Source organism: Phocoena sinus, chromosome 2 (genome assembly GCF_008692025.1).
Source record: "Phocoena sinus isolate mPhoSin1 chromosome 2, mPhoSin1.pri, whole genome shotgun sequence".
NCBI classification, from domain to species: domain Eukaryota; kingdom Metazoa; phylum Chordata; class Mammalia; order Artiodactyla; family Phocoenidae; genus Phocoena; species Phocoena sinus.
This window is the reverse complement of record NC_045764.1, coordinates 29677299-29696314: the sequence shown is the minus strand read 5'-3', so window position 1 is coordinate 29696314 and position 19016 is coordinate 29677299. Positions and strand designations below refer to the sequence as shown.

At 39.3% G+C, this 19016-nt stretch overlaps 1 protein-coding gene across 3 annotated transcripts in view; it reads right to left on the bottom strand.

Annotated features, from left to right (window-relative positions):
- Positions 1-19016, bottom strand: part of DIP2C (disco interacting protein 2 homolog C) — a 372892-nt gene that overhangs the window by 160489 nt on the left and 193387 nt on the right. For all 3 annotated transcript variants that reach the window (XM_032623322.1, XM_032623323.1, XM_032623324.1), the window contains one exon: positions 17939-18049. In XM_032623322.1, the coding sequence (XP_032479213.1) occupies positions 17939-18049 (111 nt within the window). The remainder of the gene's footprint in view (positions 1-17938; positions 18050-19016) is intronic.

The following is a 19016-nucleotide window of genomic DNA, read 5'->3' as shown; positions in this document are numbered from 1 at the left end:
AGAACTAGAACAAAAAAATCTTAAAATCTGTATGGAGACACAAAAGACCCCGAATAGCCAAAGCAATCTTGAGGGAAAAAAAAGAGCTGGAGGAATCAGACTTTCTGACTTCAGACTATAATACAAAGCTACAGTAATCAAGACAATATGGTACTGGCACAAAAACAGAAATAAAGATCAATGGAACAGGATAGAAAGCCCAGAGATAAACCCACGCACCTATGGCCAACTAATCTATGACAAAGGAGGCAAGGATATACTATGGAGAAAAGACAGTCTCTTCAATAAGTGGTGCTGGGAAAACTGGACAGCTACATGTAAAAGAATGAAATTAAAACACTCCCTAACACCATACACAAAAATAAACTCAAAATGGATAAAGGACCTACATGTAAGACTGGATACTATAAAACTCTTAAAGGAAAACATAGGAAGAACACTCTTTGATGTAAATTGCAGCAAGATCTTTTTTGACCCACCTCCTAGAGTAATGGAAATAAAAACAAAAATAAACAAACGGGACCCAATGAAACTTAAAGGCTTTTGCACAGCAAAGGCAACTATAAACAAGACGAAAAGACAACCCTCAGACTGGGAGAAAATATTTGCAAACGAATCTATGGACAAAGGATTAATCTCCAAAATATATAAACAGCTCATGCAGCTCAGTATTAAAAAACAAACAACCCAATCCAAAAATGGGCACAAGATCTAAATAGACATTTCTCCAAAGAAGACATACAGATGGCCAAGAGGCACATGAAAAGCTGCTCAACATCACTAATTATGAGAGAAATCAAAACTACAATGAGGTATCACCTCAAACTGGTTAGAATGGGCATCATCAGAAAATCTACAAACAAATGCTGGAGAGGGTGTGGAGGAAAGGGAACCCTCTTGCACTGTTGGTGGGAATGTAAATTGATACAGCCACTATGGAGGACAGTATGGTAGTTCCTTAAAAATCTAAAAATAGAATTACCATATAACCCAGCAATCCTACTACTGGGAATATACCCAGAGTAAACCATAATTCAAAAAGACATAAGGCCATTGTTCATTGCAGCACTATTTACAATAGCTGGGGCATGGAAGCAACCTAAATGCCCATCGACAGACGAATGGATAAACAAGATATGGTACATATATACAATGGAATATTACTCAGCCATAAAAAGGAACAAAACTGGGTCCTTTGTAGAGACTTGGATGGACCTTAAGACTGTCATACAGAGTAAAGTAAGTCAGAAAGAGAAAAACAAATATCGTATATTAATGCATATATGTGGAATCTAGAAAAATGGTACAGGTGAACCAGTTTGCAAGGCAGCAATAGAGACACAGATCTAGAGATCAAACGTATGGACACCAAGGGTGGAAAGCGGTGGTGGTGGTGGTGGTGGTGGGATGAATTGGGAGATTGGGATTGACATGTATACACTAATATGTATAAAACAGATAATAAGAAAAAATAATTGACTATCATGTACTTGACCATAAAGGTCAAGATTCTGAGAACAAAAAAGTTAAAGAGAACCTATATAAAATAGGTAGAGGATTAACTGATGCAGTCTTTTGGGAAAACACTATTTTCAGTAATAATTTGTTACTGTTTATAATAAAAGTGCAACTACTGATTTAAAAAAAAAGTACAGGGGCAGGGAGTGTGTAAAAATGGTGAGGAGAGCGGAGGCGACAAGAAAAGGAATGGTAGTTAAGAAAGCATGTTTCGGGCTTCCCTGGTGGCGCAGTGGTTGGGAGTCTGCCTGCCGATGCAGGGGACACGGGTTCGTGCCCCGGTCTGGGAAGATCCCACATGCCGCGGAGCGGCTGGGCCCGTGAGCCGTGGCCGCTGAGCCTGCGCGTCCGGAGCCTGTCCTCCGCGACGGGAGAGGCCACAACAGTGAGAGGCCCGCGTAACGCATAAAAAAAAAAAAAAAAAAAAAAAAAAGAAAGCATGTTTCCAGTGAGCACTGTCTTTGGTCAGAAGTGGAGCCAGGGTCACCATTTGGTTACACCTACTTGCTGCTTCAGTTCCATTCCCTCCATTTCTCAGTCCTCAGGAAAAACATGTAGGTACATGACTGTAGAGAGGGACATGCACTGACCACTGCACTCATGCGTTCAATTATTCATTGAGCACCTACTGTGTACCTAGTCTCTGCTCTCAAAGAAGGCTGTTTGGGGATGGAGACCAGTAAACCAACCAGACAGGAGGATGGGATGGATACGACATGTGAAGAGTGTGGGACCTGAGAATGCAGAAGATGGGCATCTGGCCCAGGCCGCCAGGAGAGGCCTGGGCAGGAAGTGACATGCAGAGAGGACCTAGAAGAACAGTGGGTTCTCAAGCCTGTCCAATCAACAAGGACGTGTGACAGAGATTCATCTGCACAGCAACTGACCTTGCTTGTTCCTTAAACCCTTTCACTGGTTCCTGGCCCTCCTGAGTCACGTCAGATGCAGAGGCTCTCTCAAGACACGTACACAGGTCCCATGCACTTCCTCAACCAGTGCTCTTCCTCTCTCTCTTTACATCGAGGCTACACAGACACTCCACCTCTTGCACTCCACTCAACCTGCTGGGTCTTTGGCCTTCAGAACTGTTTCCAATGAAGAATGAAGAATGTCGCTCTTCGACAACTGAGTGAATGCGGATTGGTGCCTTTGCTGTGCCAGCCTCTGCTCTAGGTATAAATTATCTTCATTTTTTTCATCATAAACTCAGCCCATTTTTAACCACCACCTTTTTTTTTTTTTTTTTTTTTTTAACCATCACCTTTAACTAATGCTTTTGTCCTTAATGGACAATAAGGGGGATAAAATTTTATAACAGCTACAAACTAAGTACACAGGAAGCACACAAAATTTAATTAGAAAAACAAAGGCAATGACTCTTCACCATGAAACAAGCTAGTGAGACACTCTTGAAACATGTGATAGAGAAATTACATGAGTTAAACAAAAAGCGTTTAGAGCAGTGTCTGGTTCAAAGGAAGTGCTGGATAAATGCTGACTGCTGCTAGGATCACGGCTGTTGAGGTTTCACTATGCGTCTTGGAGGAGGCCACAGTTAAGTACCAGCGTGCTAGCTATTGCTACTATTATGCATTTTCTAGAACTTCATACAAATGTATTGTAACATCAGTCTCTTATGCCAGGCTTCTTTCTATCGGTACGATGCTTTGAGATTCACCCACGGCACCTCTGCAGTTCTTTATTGCATCTTGCCTGTTCTTAGCCCTTGCCTCTTCCACATAAATTCTACAATCAGTTTAAGTCCCACAGAGGACCCTGTGGGACTTTTATTAGAATTAAATATAAATTAAGAGAGCTGATATCTCTGCAGGATCCATTATCACAGGGTATCTATTCATTTTGTCATTAATGTCTTCCATATAAAGTTTCACAATTTTTACCATGGAAGTCTGGCCCATCTTTTGTTTGATTTTTCATCAGGTTCCTCATAAAGTTTATTGCTACTGTACTTAAGAATTTAAATTACATTTTTACATGTTGCCAGTGTATAGAAATATTATTAATTTTTGTCTGTTCATATTATATCCAGACATTATGCTAAATCCTCATTATTTCTAGCAATTAATTTATAGATTAGTTGGGGGTTTCTCTGTAGATAATGTCCTGTAGTTTTCCTTTCTCATCACTGTCCTTTTCCGTTACTGACACAGGCCTCTGTCCTAGAATGAACGTGAACACAGAAAGCTTTTTTCTCTTTCCATTCTCTGAAATTGTTTGTTTAGAATCAAACTGGTTCATTTCTTGAACATTGGGTGTAACGTAATATAAAAACCTTCAGAGCCTGGTATATTTTTTGTGAGAAGATTTTTAGCTACTGTTTCCATTTATTTATTGGTCATAGGATTACTTAAGGTTTCCATTTTTTCTTAAGTTTTTAAACTAGGAATTTATCCATTTAATTAAGTTTTCAAATTTATCGTCACATGGTTATTCACAGTATTCCAATTATCTTTTTCCTTCTTGGGCTTCTGTAGTAATGTCCCATTTTAAATTCCTTATGTCATTTATTTCTGTCTTCTCTCTGCTTTATCATTCTCACTGGAGGTTTTTCAATGTTATTTGTATATTCTAAGAATCATCTTTGTTGATCTTCTAAATTTTATCATTGTCCTTTATTTCTTTTTTTTAATTAACAGGCTTTATTTATTTATTTTTTTTTTTTGCGGTACGCGGGCCTCTCACTGTTGTGGCCTCTCCCGTTGCGGAGCACAGGCTAAGGACGCGCAGGCTCAGCGGCCATGGCTCACGGGCCTAGCTGCTCCGCAGCATGTGGGATCTTCCCGGACCGGGGCACGAACCCGCATCCCCTGCATTGGCAGGCGGACTCTCAACCACTGCGCCACCAAGGAAGCCCTAACAGACTTTATTTTTCGCAGTTATGAACAAAGCTGCTATAAACATTTGCATGCAGGTTTTTGTACGGATATATTTTCAACTTATTTGGGTAAATACCAAAGAGTGTAACTGCTGGATCATATTGTAAGAGTATGTTTAGCTTTTAAGAAACCACCAAGCTGTCTTCCTGAGTGGCTGCACCATTTTGCATTCTTGCTAACAATGAGTAAGAGTTCCTGTTGCTCCACATCCTTGGCAGCATTTGGTTTTGCCAGCACTCTGGATTTTGGCCACTCTAACAGTAGTATCTTATTGTTTTAATTTGTGATTTCCTGATGATGTACGTTGAGTATATTTTCCTATGCTTACTTTTCATCTGTGTACCTTCTTTGGTGTGTTATCTACTTAGACCTTTTGCCCACTTCTTAACTGGGTTGCTTGTTTTCTTACTCTTGACTTTAAGAGTTCTTTGTATATTTTAGATACCAGTCCTTTATCAGATATGTGTTTTGCAAAGCTTTTTCTCCTAATCTGTGGTTTGTTTCTCATTCTCTTAACTATGTCTTTTTTAGAGCAGAAGTTTCTTTTTTTTTTTTTTGCGGTACGCAGGCCTCTCACCACTGTGGCCTCTCCCGTTGCGGAGCACAGGCTCCAGACACGCAGGCTCAGCGGCCATGGCCCACGGGCCCAGCCGCTCCGCAGCACGTGGGATCCTCCCGGACCAGGGCATGAACCTGCGTCCCCTGCATCGGCAGGCGGACTCTCAGCCACTGCGCCACCAGGGAAGCCCAGAAGTTTCTAACTTTAATGAAGTTCAACTTACCAATATTTCTTCCATGGACTGTGCTTTTGATGTTGTATCAGAAAGTCATCACCAAACCCTAGGTAACCTATATTATCTTCCAGGAATTTTATAGCTTTTTGTTTTACATTTATGTCTATAATCCATTTTGAGTTAATTTTTGTGAAAGCTGTAAGATCTGTATCTAGGTTCATTTTTAACATGTCAAAGTCCAGTTGTTCCAGTGCTATGTGTTGAAAAGATTGTCACATATTGGTTAACTGTATTTATGTTGGTCTATTTCTGGACTGTCTAAAATATGATCCATTGACCTACATGTCTTTTCTTTCACCAATACCTCATAGTCTTGACTATTACTAGTTTATAGGAGGTCTTGAAGTCAAGTGGTATCAGTCCTCTGACTTTGTTCTTCTATAACATGTTGGCTATTTTGGGTCTTTTACCTTTTCATATCAACTTTAAAATCAGTTTGTTGATATTCACAATATAATTTGCTGGGATTTTGACTGGGATTGTCCTGAATTTATAGATCAAATTGGGAAGACCTAACATCTTGACAATATTGAGCCTTCCTATCCATTTATTTAGATCTTATGATTTATTTAATCACTTTTATAGTTTCCTTCATATAGGCTTTGCACATTTTTTAGAGCTCTATCTAAGTATTTCATGTTTTTGGTGCTAATATAAACAACATTGTTTTGGTTTTTTGTTTGGTTTTTTATTGAAGCATAGTTGATTTATAATATTGCATTAGTTTCCAGTGTACAGCAAAGTGATTCAGATATGTGTATGTGTGTATTCTTTTTCACATTCTTTTCCATTATGGTTTATTACAGAATACTGAATATAGTTCCTTGTGCTATACAGTAGGACCTTGCTGTTTATCCATTCTCTATATAATACTTTGCATCTGCTAATCCCAAACTCCCAATCCATCCTCCCCCACCCCACCTCCCCTGGGCAACCACAAATCTGCTCTCTGTGTCTGTTTCATAGGTAAGTTCATTTGTGTCCTATTTTAAATTCCACATATAAGTGATACCATATGGTATTTGTCTTTCTCTTTATGACTTTGCTTAGTATGATAATCTCTAGGTCCATCCATGTAGCTGCAAATGACATTATTTCTTTTTTTACGGCTGAGTAGTATTCCATTGTATATATGTACCACATCTTCTTTATCCATTCATCTGTTGATGGACATTTAGGTTGTTTCCATGTCTTGGCTATTGTAAATAGTGCTGCTATGAACATAGGGGTGGTGCATGTATTCTTCTGAATTATAGTTTAATGACCTTGTGTTTTTAATTTCAAATTTCAATTGTTTATTGCTGGTATATAAGGAAGTGGCTTTTAAAAAAATTAATTTATTTTTGGCAGCACTGGGTCTTCATTGCTGCGTGCGGGCTTTCTCTAGTTGCAGTGAGCGGGGGCTACCCTTTGTTGTGCAGGGGCTTCTCACTGCATGGCTTCTCTTGTTGCGGAGCACAGCATCTAGGTGCGCAGGCTTCAGTAGTTACGGCTCGCAGGCTCTAGAGCGCAGGCTCAGTAGTTGTGGCACACGGGTTTATTTGCTCTGTGGCATGTGGGATCTTCCTGGACCAGGGATCAAACCCGTGTCCCCTGCGTTGGCGGGCGGTTTCTTAACCACTGCGCCACCAAGGAAGTCCCTAGAAAGTGGCTTTTTTAATATTAACCTTATATTCCACAATCTTGCTATAATCACTTATTAGTTCCAGATTTTTTCTTGATTCTTTGGGATTTTCTACATAGACAATCACATCACCCCCAGTATGTATACTTTTAATTTCCTTTACTTGTCCTATTGCATTAGCCAAGACTTTCAGTATGATGTTGAAAAGTAATGATGAGAGGGGACATCTTTGCCATGTTCTTGATCTTAGTGGGAAATCTCACCACTAAATATTATGTTAACTGTAGGTTTTTTTCATAGATGTTCTTTATCAAATTGAGGATATTCTCCCCTACTCCTAGTTCGCTGAGAATTTTTGTCAAAAATGGGTATTGGATTTTGTGAAATGCTTTTTCTGCATCTATTGACAGGGTCATGTGTTTTTTTTTTTCTTTAGCCTGTTGATACGATAGATTACATTAACTGATTTTCAAATGTTAAACCAGCCTTGCATACCTGGAATAAATCCCACTTGGATGTGTTGCATAATTATTTCCATCCGTTACTGGATTTGACTTGCTAATATTTTGTTGAGGAATTTTACATCTACGTTCATGAGAGGTACTAGTCCGTAGATTTTCTTTCTTGTAATGTCTTTGTTTAGTTTTGGTATTAGATTAATGCTTGCCACATATAATGAATTAGGAAGTATTCCCTCTACTTTTATCTGCAGAAAGAGGATACAGAAAATAGGTATAATTTCTTCGATAAATGTTTGGTAGGTTCACCAGTGAACCCATCTGGCCTGGTGTTTTGGAAGGTTAGCATTGTTTCAGTGTTTTTAATAGACACAGGCCTATTCAGATCACCTATTTCTTCTTGGGTAAGTTTTGGCCGATTGTGTCTTTCAAGGAATAGGTCATTTTCATCTAGGTTTTCAAATCTGTAGGCACAGAGTTGTTTGTAATACTCCCTTATTATCCTTTTATTGTCTATGGGATAAATAGTGATGGTCACTTTTTCATTTCTGATACTAGTAATTTGTGTGTTCTCTATTTTTTTCTTAAACTGGCTAGAAGATTATCAATTTTATTGATCTTTGCAAAGAACCAGATTTAGGCTTGACTTTTTCTATTGATTTCTCATTTTCAATTTCATTATTTCTCCTTTTATTTATTTCCTTCTTCTTTGGATTAACTTTGCTCCTTTTCTTAGTTTCCTAAGGTTGAAGCTTAGATTACTATTTTTAGATCCTTCTTTTCTACTATACACATCCAAGGCTATACATATGCCTCTAAGCACTGCTTTTGCTACATCCCACAAATTTTGATCCCTGTATTTTCATTTTTTCAGTTCAAAATATTTTTTAAATTTTGCTTAGATTTCTTCTTTGACCCACGTGTTTTTTAGAAGTGTGCTAATTAATCTCCAAGTATGTGCGGGTTTTCCAGCTACCTTTCTGTTACTGATTTCTAGTTTAATTCCACTGTGGTCTGAGAGCATACTTTGTTTGATTCCTACTGCTTTCATTGCTACAAGGTGCTTTATGGCCCCGAATGTGTTCTATCTTGGTGTATTTAGCTTGAGAGTGTGTATTCTGCTGTTGTTGGATGCAGTAATCTATAACTGTCAGTTAAATACAGTTGACTGATGTCCTTGCTGGATTTGTCAATTACTGACAGAGATGTTAAAGTCTCCCACTGTAACAGTGGATTTGTGTATTTATTCTTGCTGTTTTACTGGCTCTTGTCCCACGTGTTTCGATGTTTTGTTGTTGGGCATGTACACATTAAGGGTTGTTGTATCTTCTTAAAGAACTGACCCCTTTTTCATTACATAATGTTCCTATTTATCTCTGATAACTTTCCTTGTTCTGAAGTTGGCACCACATGAAATTAATATAGCTACTCATGGTTTTAGATTAGTGTTAGTACTGTGTATCTGTCTTTATCCATGTCTTTATATTTAAAGGGGGTTTCCTGTAGACAACATATAGTGGGCTATGCTTTCGACCCACTGACAGTCTCCATCTTTTCATTGGTGCACTTAGACCACTTACATTCAAAGTGATTACTGATATATTTGGATTACTATTTACCCATGTTTGTTACTGTTTTCTGTTTGTTGCATTTGTTCTTTGTTTCTTTGTCTTCCACTCTTTTTCTGCCTTTTCTAGTTTTAATTGAGCATTTTATACAATCCCATTTTTTCTTCTCTCTTGGCATATCAATTATACTTGATTTTTAAACTGTTCTTAGTGGTTGTCCTTCAGTTCATAATATACATTCACAATTAATCCAAGTCCACTTTCAAATAACACTATACCACCTCAAGGGTAGTATGAATACCTTATAACAGAGTATTCCCAATTCCTCCCTCCTGTAACACTGCTGTCATTCATTCACTAATCCACAGGCTATAATCACTCAATACATTGTTTCTATTATTACTTTGAACAAATGTTTATCTGTAAGATCAATTAAGAATATGAAAACCAAAAGATTTTATTTTATCACCTATTCCTTCTCCAACATTCTTCCTTTCTTTATGTAGATCTGAGTTTCTGACCTATCTACCTTCAGTCTATCAATCAGTTCATTCTTCATTTCAGCTACAGTGTTTTTGATTTCTAGCACTGTCTTCAGCCTTTCTCTCAGAGTTTCCATTATCCATCCCCAATTCTGGGGCAGCAGTTTGCCCAGTGACCTCAGTTCTTTTCTTTTTTTTTTTTCGGTAAGTGGGCCTCTCACTGTTGTGGCCTCTCCCGTTGCAGAGCACAGGCTCCGGACGTGCAGGCTCAGTGGCCATGGCTCACGGGCCCAGCTGCTCTGCAGCATGTGGGATCTTCCCAGACCGGGGCACGAATCCGCGTCCCCTGTACTGGCAGGCGGACTTCTCAACCACTGCGCCACCAGGGAAGCCTGACCTCAGTTCTTTGATGGTTCAAAGAAGGGTTGCTGATTTTCCATTTGTAAAGCTTTTTCTGGTGAGGATGTGTATGATGACTTCTGTGCTTCTACTACAGGCCAGGGTGGAAACCAAGTCTATATCCTCTATTCCATTTTATTCTCTTCATTGTTTTCTCATTTCTTCTTTTTGGGAACTCATTCAATTTTCCTTTTCTAACTTCTAAAGTTAAATCCTATTTCTTCAATTTCTAGGATCTCTTCTTACCTAATGTAAGCAGTTTTAATTTTGTAACTATTGTATCAATTTCTTTCTAAGTACTATTTTGGTACATCCCACAAATTGTTTCACGTTTTTTACCTGAAATACAACATCCTCTTAACATGTCCCTCTTCAACCAGGAACCCATCCCAACCCAACTAGCTATACATTCCTGCTACACTGATATTTCTAAAATGCAAATCTGACTGTGTCATTTTCTGTTTAAATTACTAGGCACAGCTATCAAGCTTGAGTAGTTTTGGACGAACAGGCCTTTAAGAATTGTCTTCAGCTGCTATACTACAAAGCTACAGTAATCAAGACAGTATGGTACTGGCACAAAAACAGAAATACAGATCAATGCAACAGGATAGAAAGCCCAGAGATAAACCCACGCACCTATGGTCACCTTATCTTTGGTAAAGGAGGCAAGAATATACAATGGAGAAAAGACAGCCTCTTCAATAAGTGGTGTGGGAAACCTGGACAGCTACATGTAAAAGAATGAAATTAGAACATTCCCTAACACAATACACAAAAATAAACTCAAAATGGATTAAAGACCTAAATGTAAGGCCAGACACTATAAAACTCTTAGAGGAAAACATAGGCAGAACAAACACTCTCTGACATACATCACAACAAGATCCTTTTTGACCCACCTCCTAGAGAAATGGAAATAAAAACAAAAATAAACAAATGGGACCTAGTGAAACTTAAAAGCTTTTGCACAACAAAGGAAACCATAAACCAGACAAAAAGACAGGCTTCAGAATGGGAGAAAATATTTGCAAACGAAGCAACTGACAAAGGATTAATCTCCAAAATTTACAAGCACCTCATGCAGCTCAATATCAAAAAAACAAACAACCCAAACCAAAAACTGGCAGAAGACCTAAATACACATTTCTCCAAAGAAGATATACAGATTGCCAACAAACACATGAAAGGATGCTCAACATTACTAATCATTAGAGAAATGCAAATCAAAACTACAATTAGGTATCCCCTCATACTGGTCAGAATGGCCATCACCAAAAAATCTACAAACAACAAATGCTGGAGAGGGTGTGGAGAAAAGGGAACCCTCTTGCACTGTTGGTGAGAATGTAAATTGATACAGCCACTATGGAGAACAGTATGGAGGTTCCTTAAAAAACTAAAAATAGAACTACCATACGACCCAGCAATCCCACTACTGGGCATATACCCTGAGAAAACCAAAATTCAAAAAGAGTCATGTACCCCAATGTTCACTGCAGCTCTATTTACAATAGCCAGGACATGGAAGCAACCTAAGTGTCCATCGACAGATGAATGCGTAAAGAAGGTGTGGCACATATATACAATGGAATATTACTCAGCCATAAAAAGAAGTGAAATTGAGTTATTTGTAGTGAGGGGGATGGACCTAGAGTCTGTCACACAGAGTGAAGTCAGACAGAAAGAGAAAAACAAATACCGTTCGCTAACACATATATGTGGAATCTAAAAAAGAATAAAAATGGTTCTGAAGAACCTAGAGGCAGGACGGGAATAAAGACACAGATGTAGAGAATGGACTTGAGGACACGGGGCAGGGGGGAAGAGTAAGCTGGGACGAAGCGAGAGAGTGGCATGGACATATATACACTACCAAATGTAAAGTAGATAGCTAGTGGGAAGCAGCCGCATAGCACAGGGAGATCAGCTCAGTGCTTTGTGACCACCTAGAGGGGTGGGATAGGGAGGGTGGGAGGGAGACGCAGGAGGGAGGAGATATGGGGATATATGTATATGATAGCTAATTCACTTTGTTATAAAGCAGAAACTAACACACCATTGTAAAGCAATTATTTTCCAATAAAGATGTTAAAAAAAAAGAACAAAAAAAAGAACCCTCTTCAGCTGCATCTTCTGCCTTCTCCATTCTTACACAACCTTGGGCCTAGTACAGCATTACGAAAGAGAACTTTCTGCTGTGGTGACGATTTTCCATATCTGCACTGCGCAGTATAGTAGCCACATGCCTTAAAATGTGGCTGGTAAAGCACAAAAACAGAATTTTAAATTTTATTTAATTTTATTAATTTAAATTTAAAAGGTCCCTTGTGGATACTGACCACCATGCTGGGTGGTACAGCTCTGCACAGACGGAGCCTGTCCTTCACTGGGAATATTCAGTTTAGTATGCAGTCTGATTTAAGTCTTCTCTTTTACTCTAAGTAAGAAAATGTTATTTCCTGATTTTTACTAAAATATATTAACTAATGAAACATTTAGTTGTTCAGAGAGAACACAGGTCATCACAGAACTAGGAACCACATTAAAATGAGTAGATCTTGTCAAGTTTACTAGAGAAAGAGAAAACTTCTCTATCTAGAAAATTAAACTTCAGCGTCAAGGAAGAACTCACTATAGGGTAAATAAACTCTGGAAGCAAACATGTTTTCTGTATTTTTGCCTCACGTGTAGTCCACAGCAGAATGCTCAGTACACAAACCTATTTGCATGTTTGTGAATGAATGAATACTAGGATAAAGTCCTTAGTCCCGGAAACTGATCATTGCTATGAATCAGACTTCATCATCAGCATAAAATCAGTCTCAAGGATGGGTTCAGAAGTAGAAGTTTCTAGTTCACACTATCTCTCAATTTTCTATTTTAAAAATTCCATTTTTATAAGTCTCATAGCAATGGTTCTCAAACTCTTTGACCCAAAGAACACTTTAAACTCAAAAACTGCTGAAAACCTTTAAAAGTTTTACTTATGGGATTAATACTTTGATATTTACTGTATTAGAAAGGAAACGGAAAAACTTTTTAAAACACAAGACTTCAACAATCACAGATTCCACTGGCGGTCAGAATGATGATATCACCACATGTCAGGCAGCCTCTGGAAAAATCCATTGTACATTCACGAAAAAAGTGAGAATGAAAAAGGCAAGTAATGTGTTAGTGTTATTCTGAAAAGGGTTTGACCTCACAGACATCCCTGAAAGGGTCTTGAATCCCCCATGGGTCCCTGGATTCTGTTTTAGCTCCTCGTCCTAGAGGAAGACAGGGCTCCATGACATTCTACCAGGAATGAGCACAGGGTGGATCAGGACACCTCAGCACTGAGAAGGCAGCTGCTCTTGTCCATGTCTGCACACAAATTATGAGATGTAGTTTTTTTCAAACTGTTCCTAAGCCCATAAATAGACAAAACAATCATTTAAGACATATTAGGAAATCATATGTTATATTTTAGTTTTAATATATTCTTCCTTGTCATAATCAGTCTTGGTTGGAATACAAACAACTCAAGTCTCAAGGTTTTCTTTTCCACGGTTTTTGTTTGAGGTAAAAAGGTGTTTAAAAAAAACAGCTAGAATCTTTTAAAGCTCAAATTAGACTTTATCAAGTGAAAGTAATAAAGTGCCCAATATAGAGTTTGACGTTTTCTAGGTATTCAGTAAATGCCTATTCATTCACTTTCCAAATCAAATTTTAGTTCCCAAAGAAAATTATTTAAAAAGAAGAGAGGTGCACACTATTTTAAAGAACTCTAGTAGGAGTTCATTACCATGTAAGGCCATGGGTTTAGAAATGAAATGAAAACGTATAGCCAAGAGAGATTAAATCTGTGGCTATATGGTTGACTAGATCGACTGTTAATTAGGTCAATTGTCTAAAAGATAATAGAATTACTTCTTGGCTGATATATTTGGTCACTGAAGCAACCAAAGTAACTCCACTGCAAATTAAGTGGTCAAAGAATTTTAGAAAGCAAAATCTCCTGAAAGTCACAAAACTTTTTCTCTTAAATGTCTTAAATCTTCTGGGCTGGCTCAGGAGAAAATAAACCAGAAGATCCTGAAACATGGACACTGGTAACAGACCGAAACAAGCTTTTAAGATTTCATAACCACAGTTTAAAAAATATATGAGCATAAACTCCAAGAACTACATCAGTGAAATGTCTAAATTAAGAAAACTGACTAGAGTATTTAAAAACAGGAAATAGCAGATAACAACGTGGTGAATGAGACTACCAAATGAGCCCTGGGAATGACCCAAAGGCCCTCCTTAGCTTTCCTCTAGGGTGGATGACATCCTATACAAGGGGTGGTGCTCCATGTCAGTTATAGAAAACGAGAACCCAACTGAGCTTTCAAAAGCATATGGAAAGATCCTCTGGGTATGTTTGCTCCTTATGTAAATTAAGCAGTCACTATTTATTCAAAATTGAAAGGAGTGTAAATTAAAAAAAAATTAAAACAGTATATATGGCATATTTTTCACATCTTACATGACACTTCAAGGAATGTCTGCACAATTTTTCATGTATTCTCTACTTAGTAAGTGAATAGCTGAGGCGAATTCCACCATCTTTAACCTACGAATGAAAAACTTAATTCTCTAAAGGCAGACCCAGAGACCATCATCTATACAACTGTACAACCCAGACATCTTGGGGTCACCCCCAATCCCCTCTCTCACACACTCCTGCCTTAACTCAGCCTTCACGTCCTCAAGCTACTATCTTCTAAAGACATCTCACGTCTCACTGGCACTGACTGATCTAGACAAATATCTCAGGTATTCAGGGTCTTTCCAAATACTCCACTTCTAATCCATATCTCCACAATGCCACCAAAGTACTCTTCAAACCCCACAACTACTCCAAACATGACTTTGCCTAAAATCTTCAAATGGTACCCTGGCATCTTCAGGATAAAGTCCAAATGCTTGAGCACATATACAAAATACCTTAAAATCTGGCCCCTCCTACCTAATTTCTTGCTTTTCCCAAATGTGCTCTGCTCCCTTCATCACCCTTCTTTCCTTCAAAAACCATTAACTAGGCACTATTTTAGGTGCCTGGCATACACAAATGAACAAAGCAAAGATCCTTGCCCTGGTGGACCTTACATTCTTATGGTAGGTAGAGAGCTGACTGACAGATGGAGAGAGATGTGGGTAGACGGATGACAGATTGTAGGTAGATAAATAGATGGTGTATATAGATAGATTATTGGTAGATGATAGATAGCTAATAGATGATTGACTGATAGACAACTTGGTAGACAGATGATCAACAGACAGCTAACTAGATAGATGATTGATATAGGCAGGTAGGTAGGCAGATGATAGATTACTGATACAGATAGATAGTGAGATGATTGACAGATGGGTAGATGGACAGACAGATGACTGAGAGCATGCCAGGGGTAACAGATGCAGTCGATGCAAACAAATCAGGCTGGAAAGGGAAGGGACTGTGTATGAGATGGCATGGTGCTTTACCATTTTAATTGGGTGGTCAGAGAATGCCTCACAAAAACAGGGAACACTCAGGGAACCAGTGTGGCTGCAGAGGAGGGCGACGTGCAAGACGAGAGTGTGGAGTGACAGGAGGCCAGACCATGCACATGGTGGGTCACTGTTGCCACACGACTCTTACTCTGAGAGCAACAGGAGCTGCTGGAATTCTTGAGCAGAGGAGTGTCATCAGCTAACGTGTGTTTAGAATTCAGGGCGCCGTTATGTTGAGGACAGCCTCTGAGGGCAACCGAGTGAAGGGAACCAGAAAGAAGCAGAGGAAGTGGGATGAGGGTGCCTGGAGAGACGCCCATAGGAAACGAAGTCGCAGGGACAGGAGCTGCTGGAATTCTCTGCAGCTTCCTCCAAACTGGGGAGAGTTCCGAGTCTGGAGTTCTAATTGGGAAGGACTAACGCAAACCGGAGCTTCCCCTGCCTCACGGTGATGCTCACGAGAACTAAGTGATTTAAAGTAGGGCCTGAGGTAGGGGCTGGACAGGATGGGGTCTGGTTTCCTCTGCAGAGGGCTGTGCTGGCCATGTCCCTATGGACTGGTGACCATCAATCCCCTGACGTCGCCCTCCATTCTTCTCCTCAGCACCACCCCTCCATCGAGTCTTCCCCTCCGCCCACAAAGAGGGGTGGTAGTGTGCACAGGTGAGCGGAGACGCACCTGAGGCCCAGAGATCACCACCTCCTACTGTACTGTGTTCACCTCCCTCAGACTTTTACTTGAAAAGAAAAACAGTGACCACTACCGCCACCTGTCCTACTGATTTCCCAAAATAACTAGGAGGATTTGAACAAGACAATATACCTTATCAAAGGCCATATAAAGTTTTTACGGTATATCATCCTCCACCCTCATCGTTAGGAAAGACATATAATGTAGGACATAGATTGTACTATGATTTAATTTCCACCTAAATTTTAAAAATTAACACAAAAAAATACAGGTTAGAAATGGACAGGAGATATAATCTTCTATCTGGTAAAAAGTCAGATTACAAGGTCAGACAAAGCTAGATTTGCATCCTAATTTGATGAGTTAGTTATTAAAAACCACTGAACTTCAATTTTCTCATCTATAAAATGGAAATAAGAACTTGACCAGTTTCTCTTAGAACTAAAGACACGGATGATAGTAAACATGTGTCTACCTGTGTGTCTAAGTGCATGTCTACATATATATCTATGTGTATGTCTACATGTGGCTATCTACCTGTATGTCTCCTGTATGTGTTACTATATGTGTGTATCTACCTGTGTGTGGCTATGTGTGATATATAAAATGAACAACACACTCAAGACAAAGGAAAAAACGGAAACATTCCATAGCAAGTCGACAGCACATATGTGTGTGCTACCCTCCTTTGAGATGCCCGAATGAGTACAGTGTGCTCTTGGTATGTGCTAGGAGTTAAAATACCTGTGAAAAAACAGAAGGTGGATTTGGGAACAAACTCCTGCAATCACTCCACCCCCACATACTGTCCCAGGCACCAGGCCTGAGCGGGCCAAGAAGGCAGGAGCAGCAGTGAAGCTGCACTGGGCTTCTTCCTAGTTTCTCAAGACCATTCTTCTTGCTTCCGCAGATGAAGATTTCTGATGCCATAAAATCTGTCTTACCCCTTCTTCCCTTCCAGAAAGGAGAGCAGGGCCAGGCAGTCAGGCACACAGCTCCTTAGCGGGAAGGGTGGTGGTTTATCTTGCAAGCCCCCATTAATGGAAAAATTCACAACGCTGAGAGGCTCACGGGGTTGACCCACCCACCTTGGTATGAACTGGCTGAGCTACTTCTCCTCTTGCAGTCTCAGCTTCCTCTTCTGCAACATGAAACAGTCATAAGTACTTCACCTTTCTGTTATAAAAACCAAGTGAGATAATGCCTTTGCAAGTACTTTGCAAAATATAAAGTGATATATAAATGTTATCATTTGGGTTGTCATCATGAGCAATCCACATGTACCCTGAACTGGTGTCCCAGCAACAACACTTACTGATAATTTTCTTTTTAAAAATTAGGGAAGCAGGTAAAAGCAACTTTAATCCAGATGTTGGGGGGAAAACAACTTTTTTCAAAAAGTAAAACATTAATCACAATACAAGTTTCCTGATGCTCAATTAATGAAAGAAATTTAAGCCAGTCAAGCCCAGGTGATGACTGCAATAAAACGAAATTATGAAGATAGCATTCTTATACACATCATAAAACACAAAGGAAATAATAAACGGAGAACATACAAATTATTAAGAATCTTATTACTTTTTTGAAAATTGTACTTGAAAACAGAAATCACTGAGGTTAAAAGAGAAGGAAAAAATACTAGCAACCAAGATGATGAAAAGTAAAACCAAACTTTTAAACAGTAACACCTAAAAGAAATAAGCAAAATTTGGCTTATGAGAGGTTACTTTTTAAGTTCTTGTGAAATTCTAAATAATGGAAACTATCTTAAAAATATTAAAGGAGTTATTATTTACTGAATTTTAATGTGTACCCTAGAGGGTATATTTGTGTCTGAGATAAGATGGCATCTGTGGGCCACATGACCAACCACAGGGACATCCAAACTCACTGCCTCATACTCACACAGCTTCTGCAGACATGTGCCCACTCGTTCATTTCACCATCATCCACATTACAGACCCCACACCTGGTGCCTTACCCGACCGATAGCGCTCATCTCGTGACCCTGAGGACCTCCGGCGGTGATAGCGAGAGGCGGAGGAAGGAGTAACTGGAGCCCGGCGCTCTGGAGGCAACGCTTGATCCACTCCTGCGTTAATGAGGAAAACAGAAAAGTAAGGAGAGGTTTACTGGCAGCTGGAGTTAACTTATTTTGCAAAACAAATCATTTGGTAGAATAAATCTCTGACTCTCTGCTTTCCCACAGCCAAGCTGAAGCACACAGGGGAGTGGGCATGGAGGGCTGGGACATCCTGGACAATGAACAGGAAAGGAAGAAGTATACGGGGTAGGGCACGACTCAGGGCCCCGACACTACAGCCTTCAGAAACACCGGTCCAGGCTCCTTCACGTCACAAATGCCTGTTATGTCATGTGCCGTGATGCAAAGTAAGCTACAAGCAATAATTCTTTAAATTACATTTATCATTAAATTAAAAGCAACTGCAAATAAGTCTTAAAGGATATTTTAATAATATAATCCAGGTAACTAGGATGGAGCATAAACTTTCATCTTTGTTCATTCAAAATTTCAAACTCTCTGCAATCTGACTCCATTTGATGCTAAACAACTGAACAAGTTGTATTTCAATATGGCTTTGAAGAATTACCAAAACTGTTTACATGGTCAGATAAAAATGATTCAATGATACTGGCCAAAAGCTGATCTAACTCTAACAATCTTGATAACTATTCAGAACTAGAGTAGTCAGAGGCACAATTTAGATAAAACTAGGTACTACGGGAAAGATGTAATCACTACAGTTCAGAAATAAAGTAATTCTGAGCCCTGAGTATTAAAGATTAATTGTTGCTTCTTCAGAAAAGGGTTGCAATTTTAGCAAAAAACTGTCTGGTCCCTGGTTTTCTGTGATGGCTCCATGAGAGTTAGCTATTCATCCCTGAGATTTAATATCCCTCCTATGCTGGTGATTTCTGAACCTCACTTTTTAATGGAATGTTTGTGGGCCCTACGTATTACGTTTGCTATGTGAGAACTGTACAAAAGACACCTGCACTGCAGACCTGGGTTAGGTTCCATGGTTTTTCATCTAGCA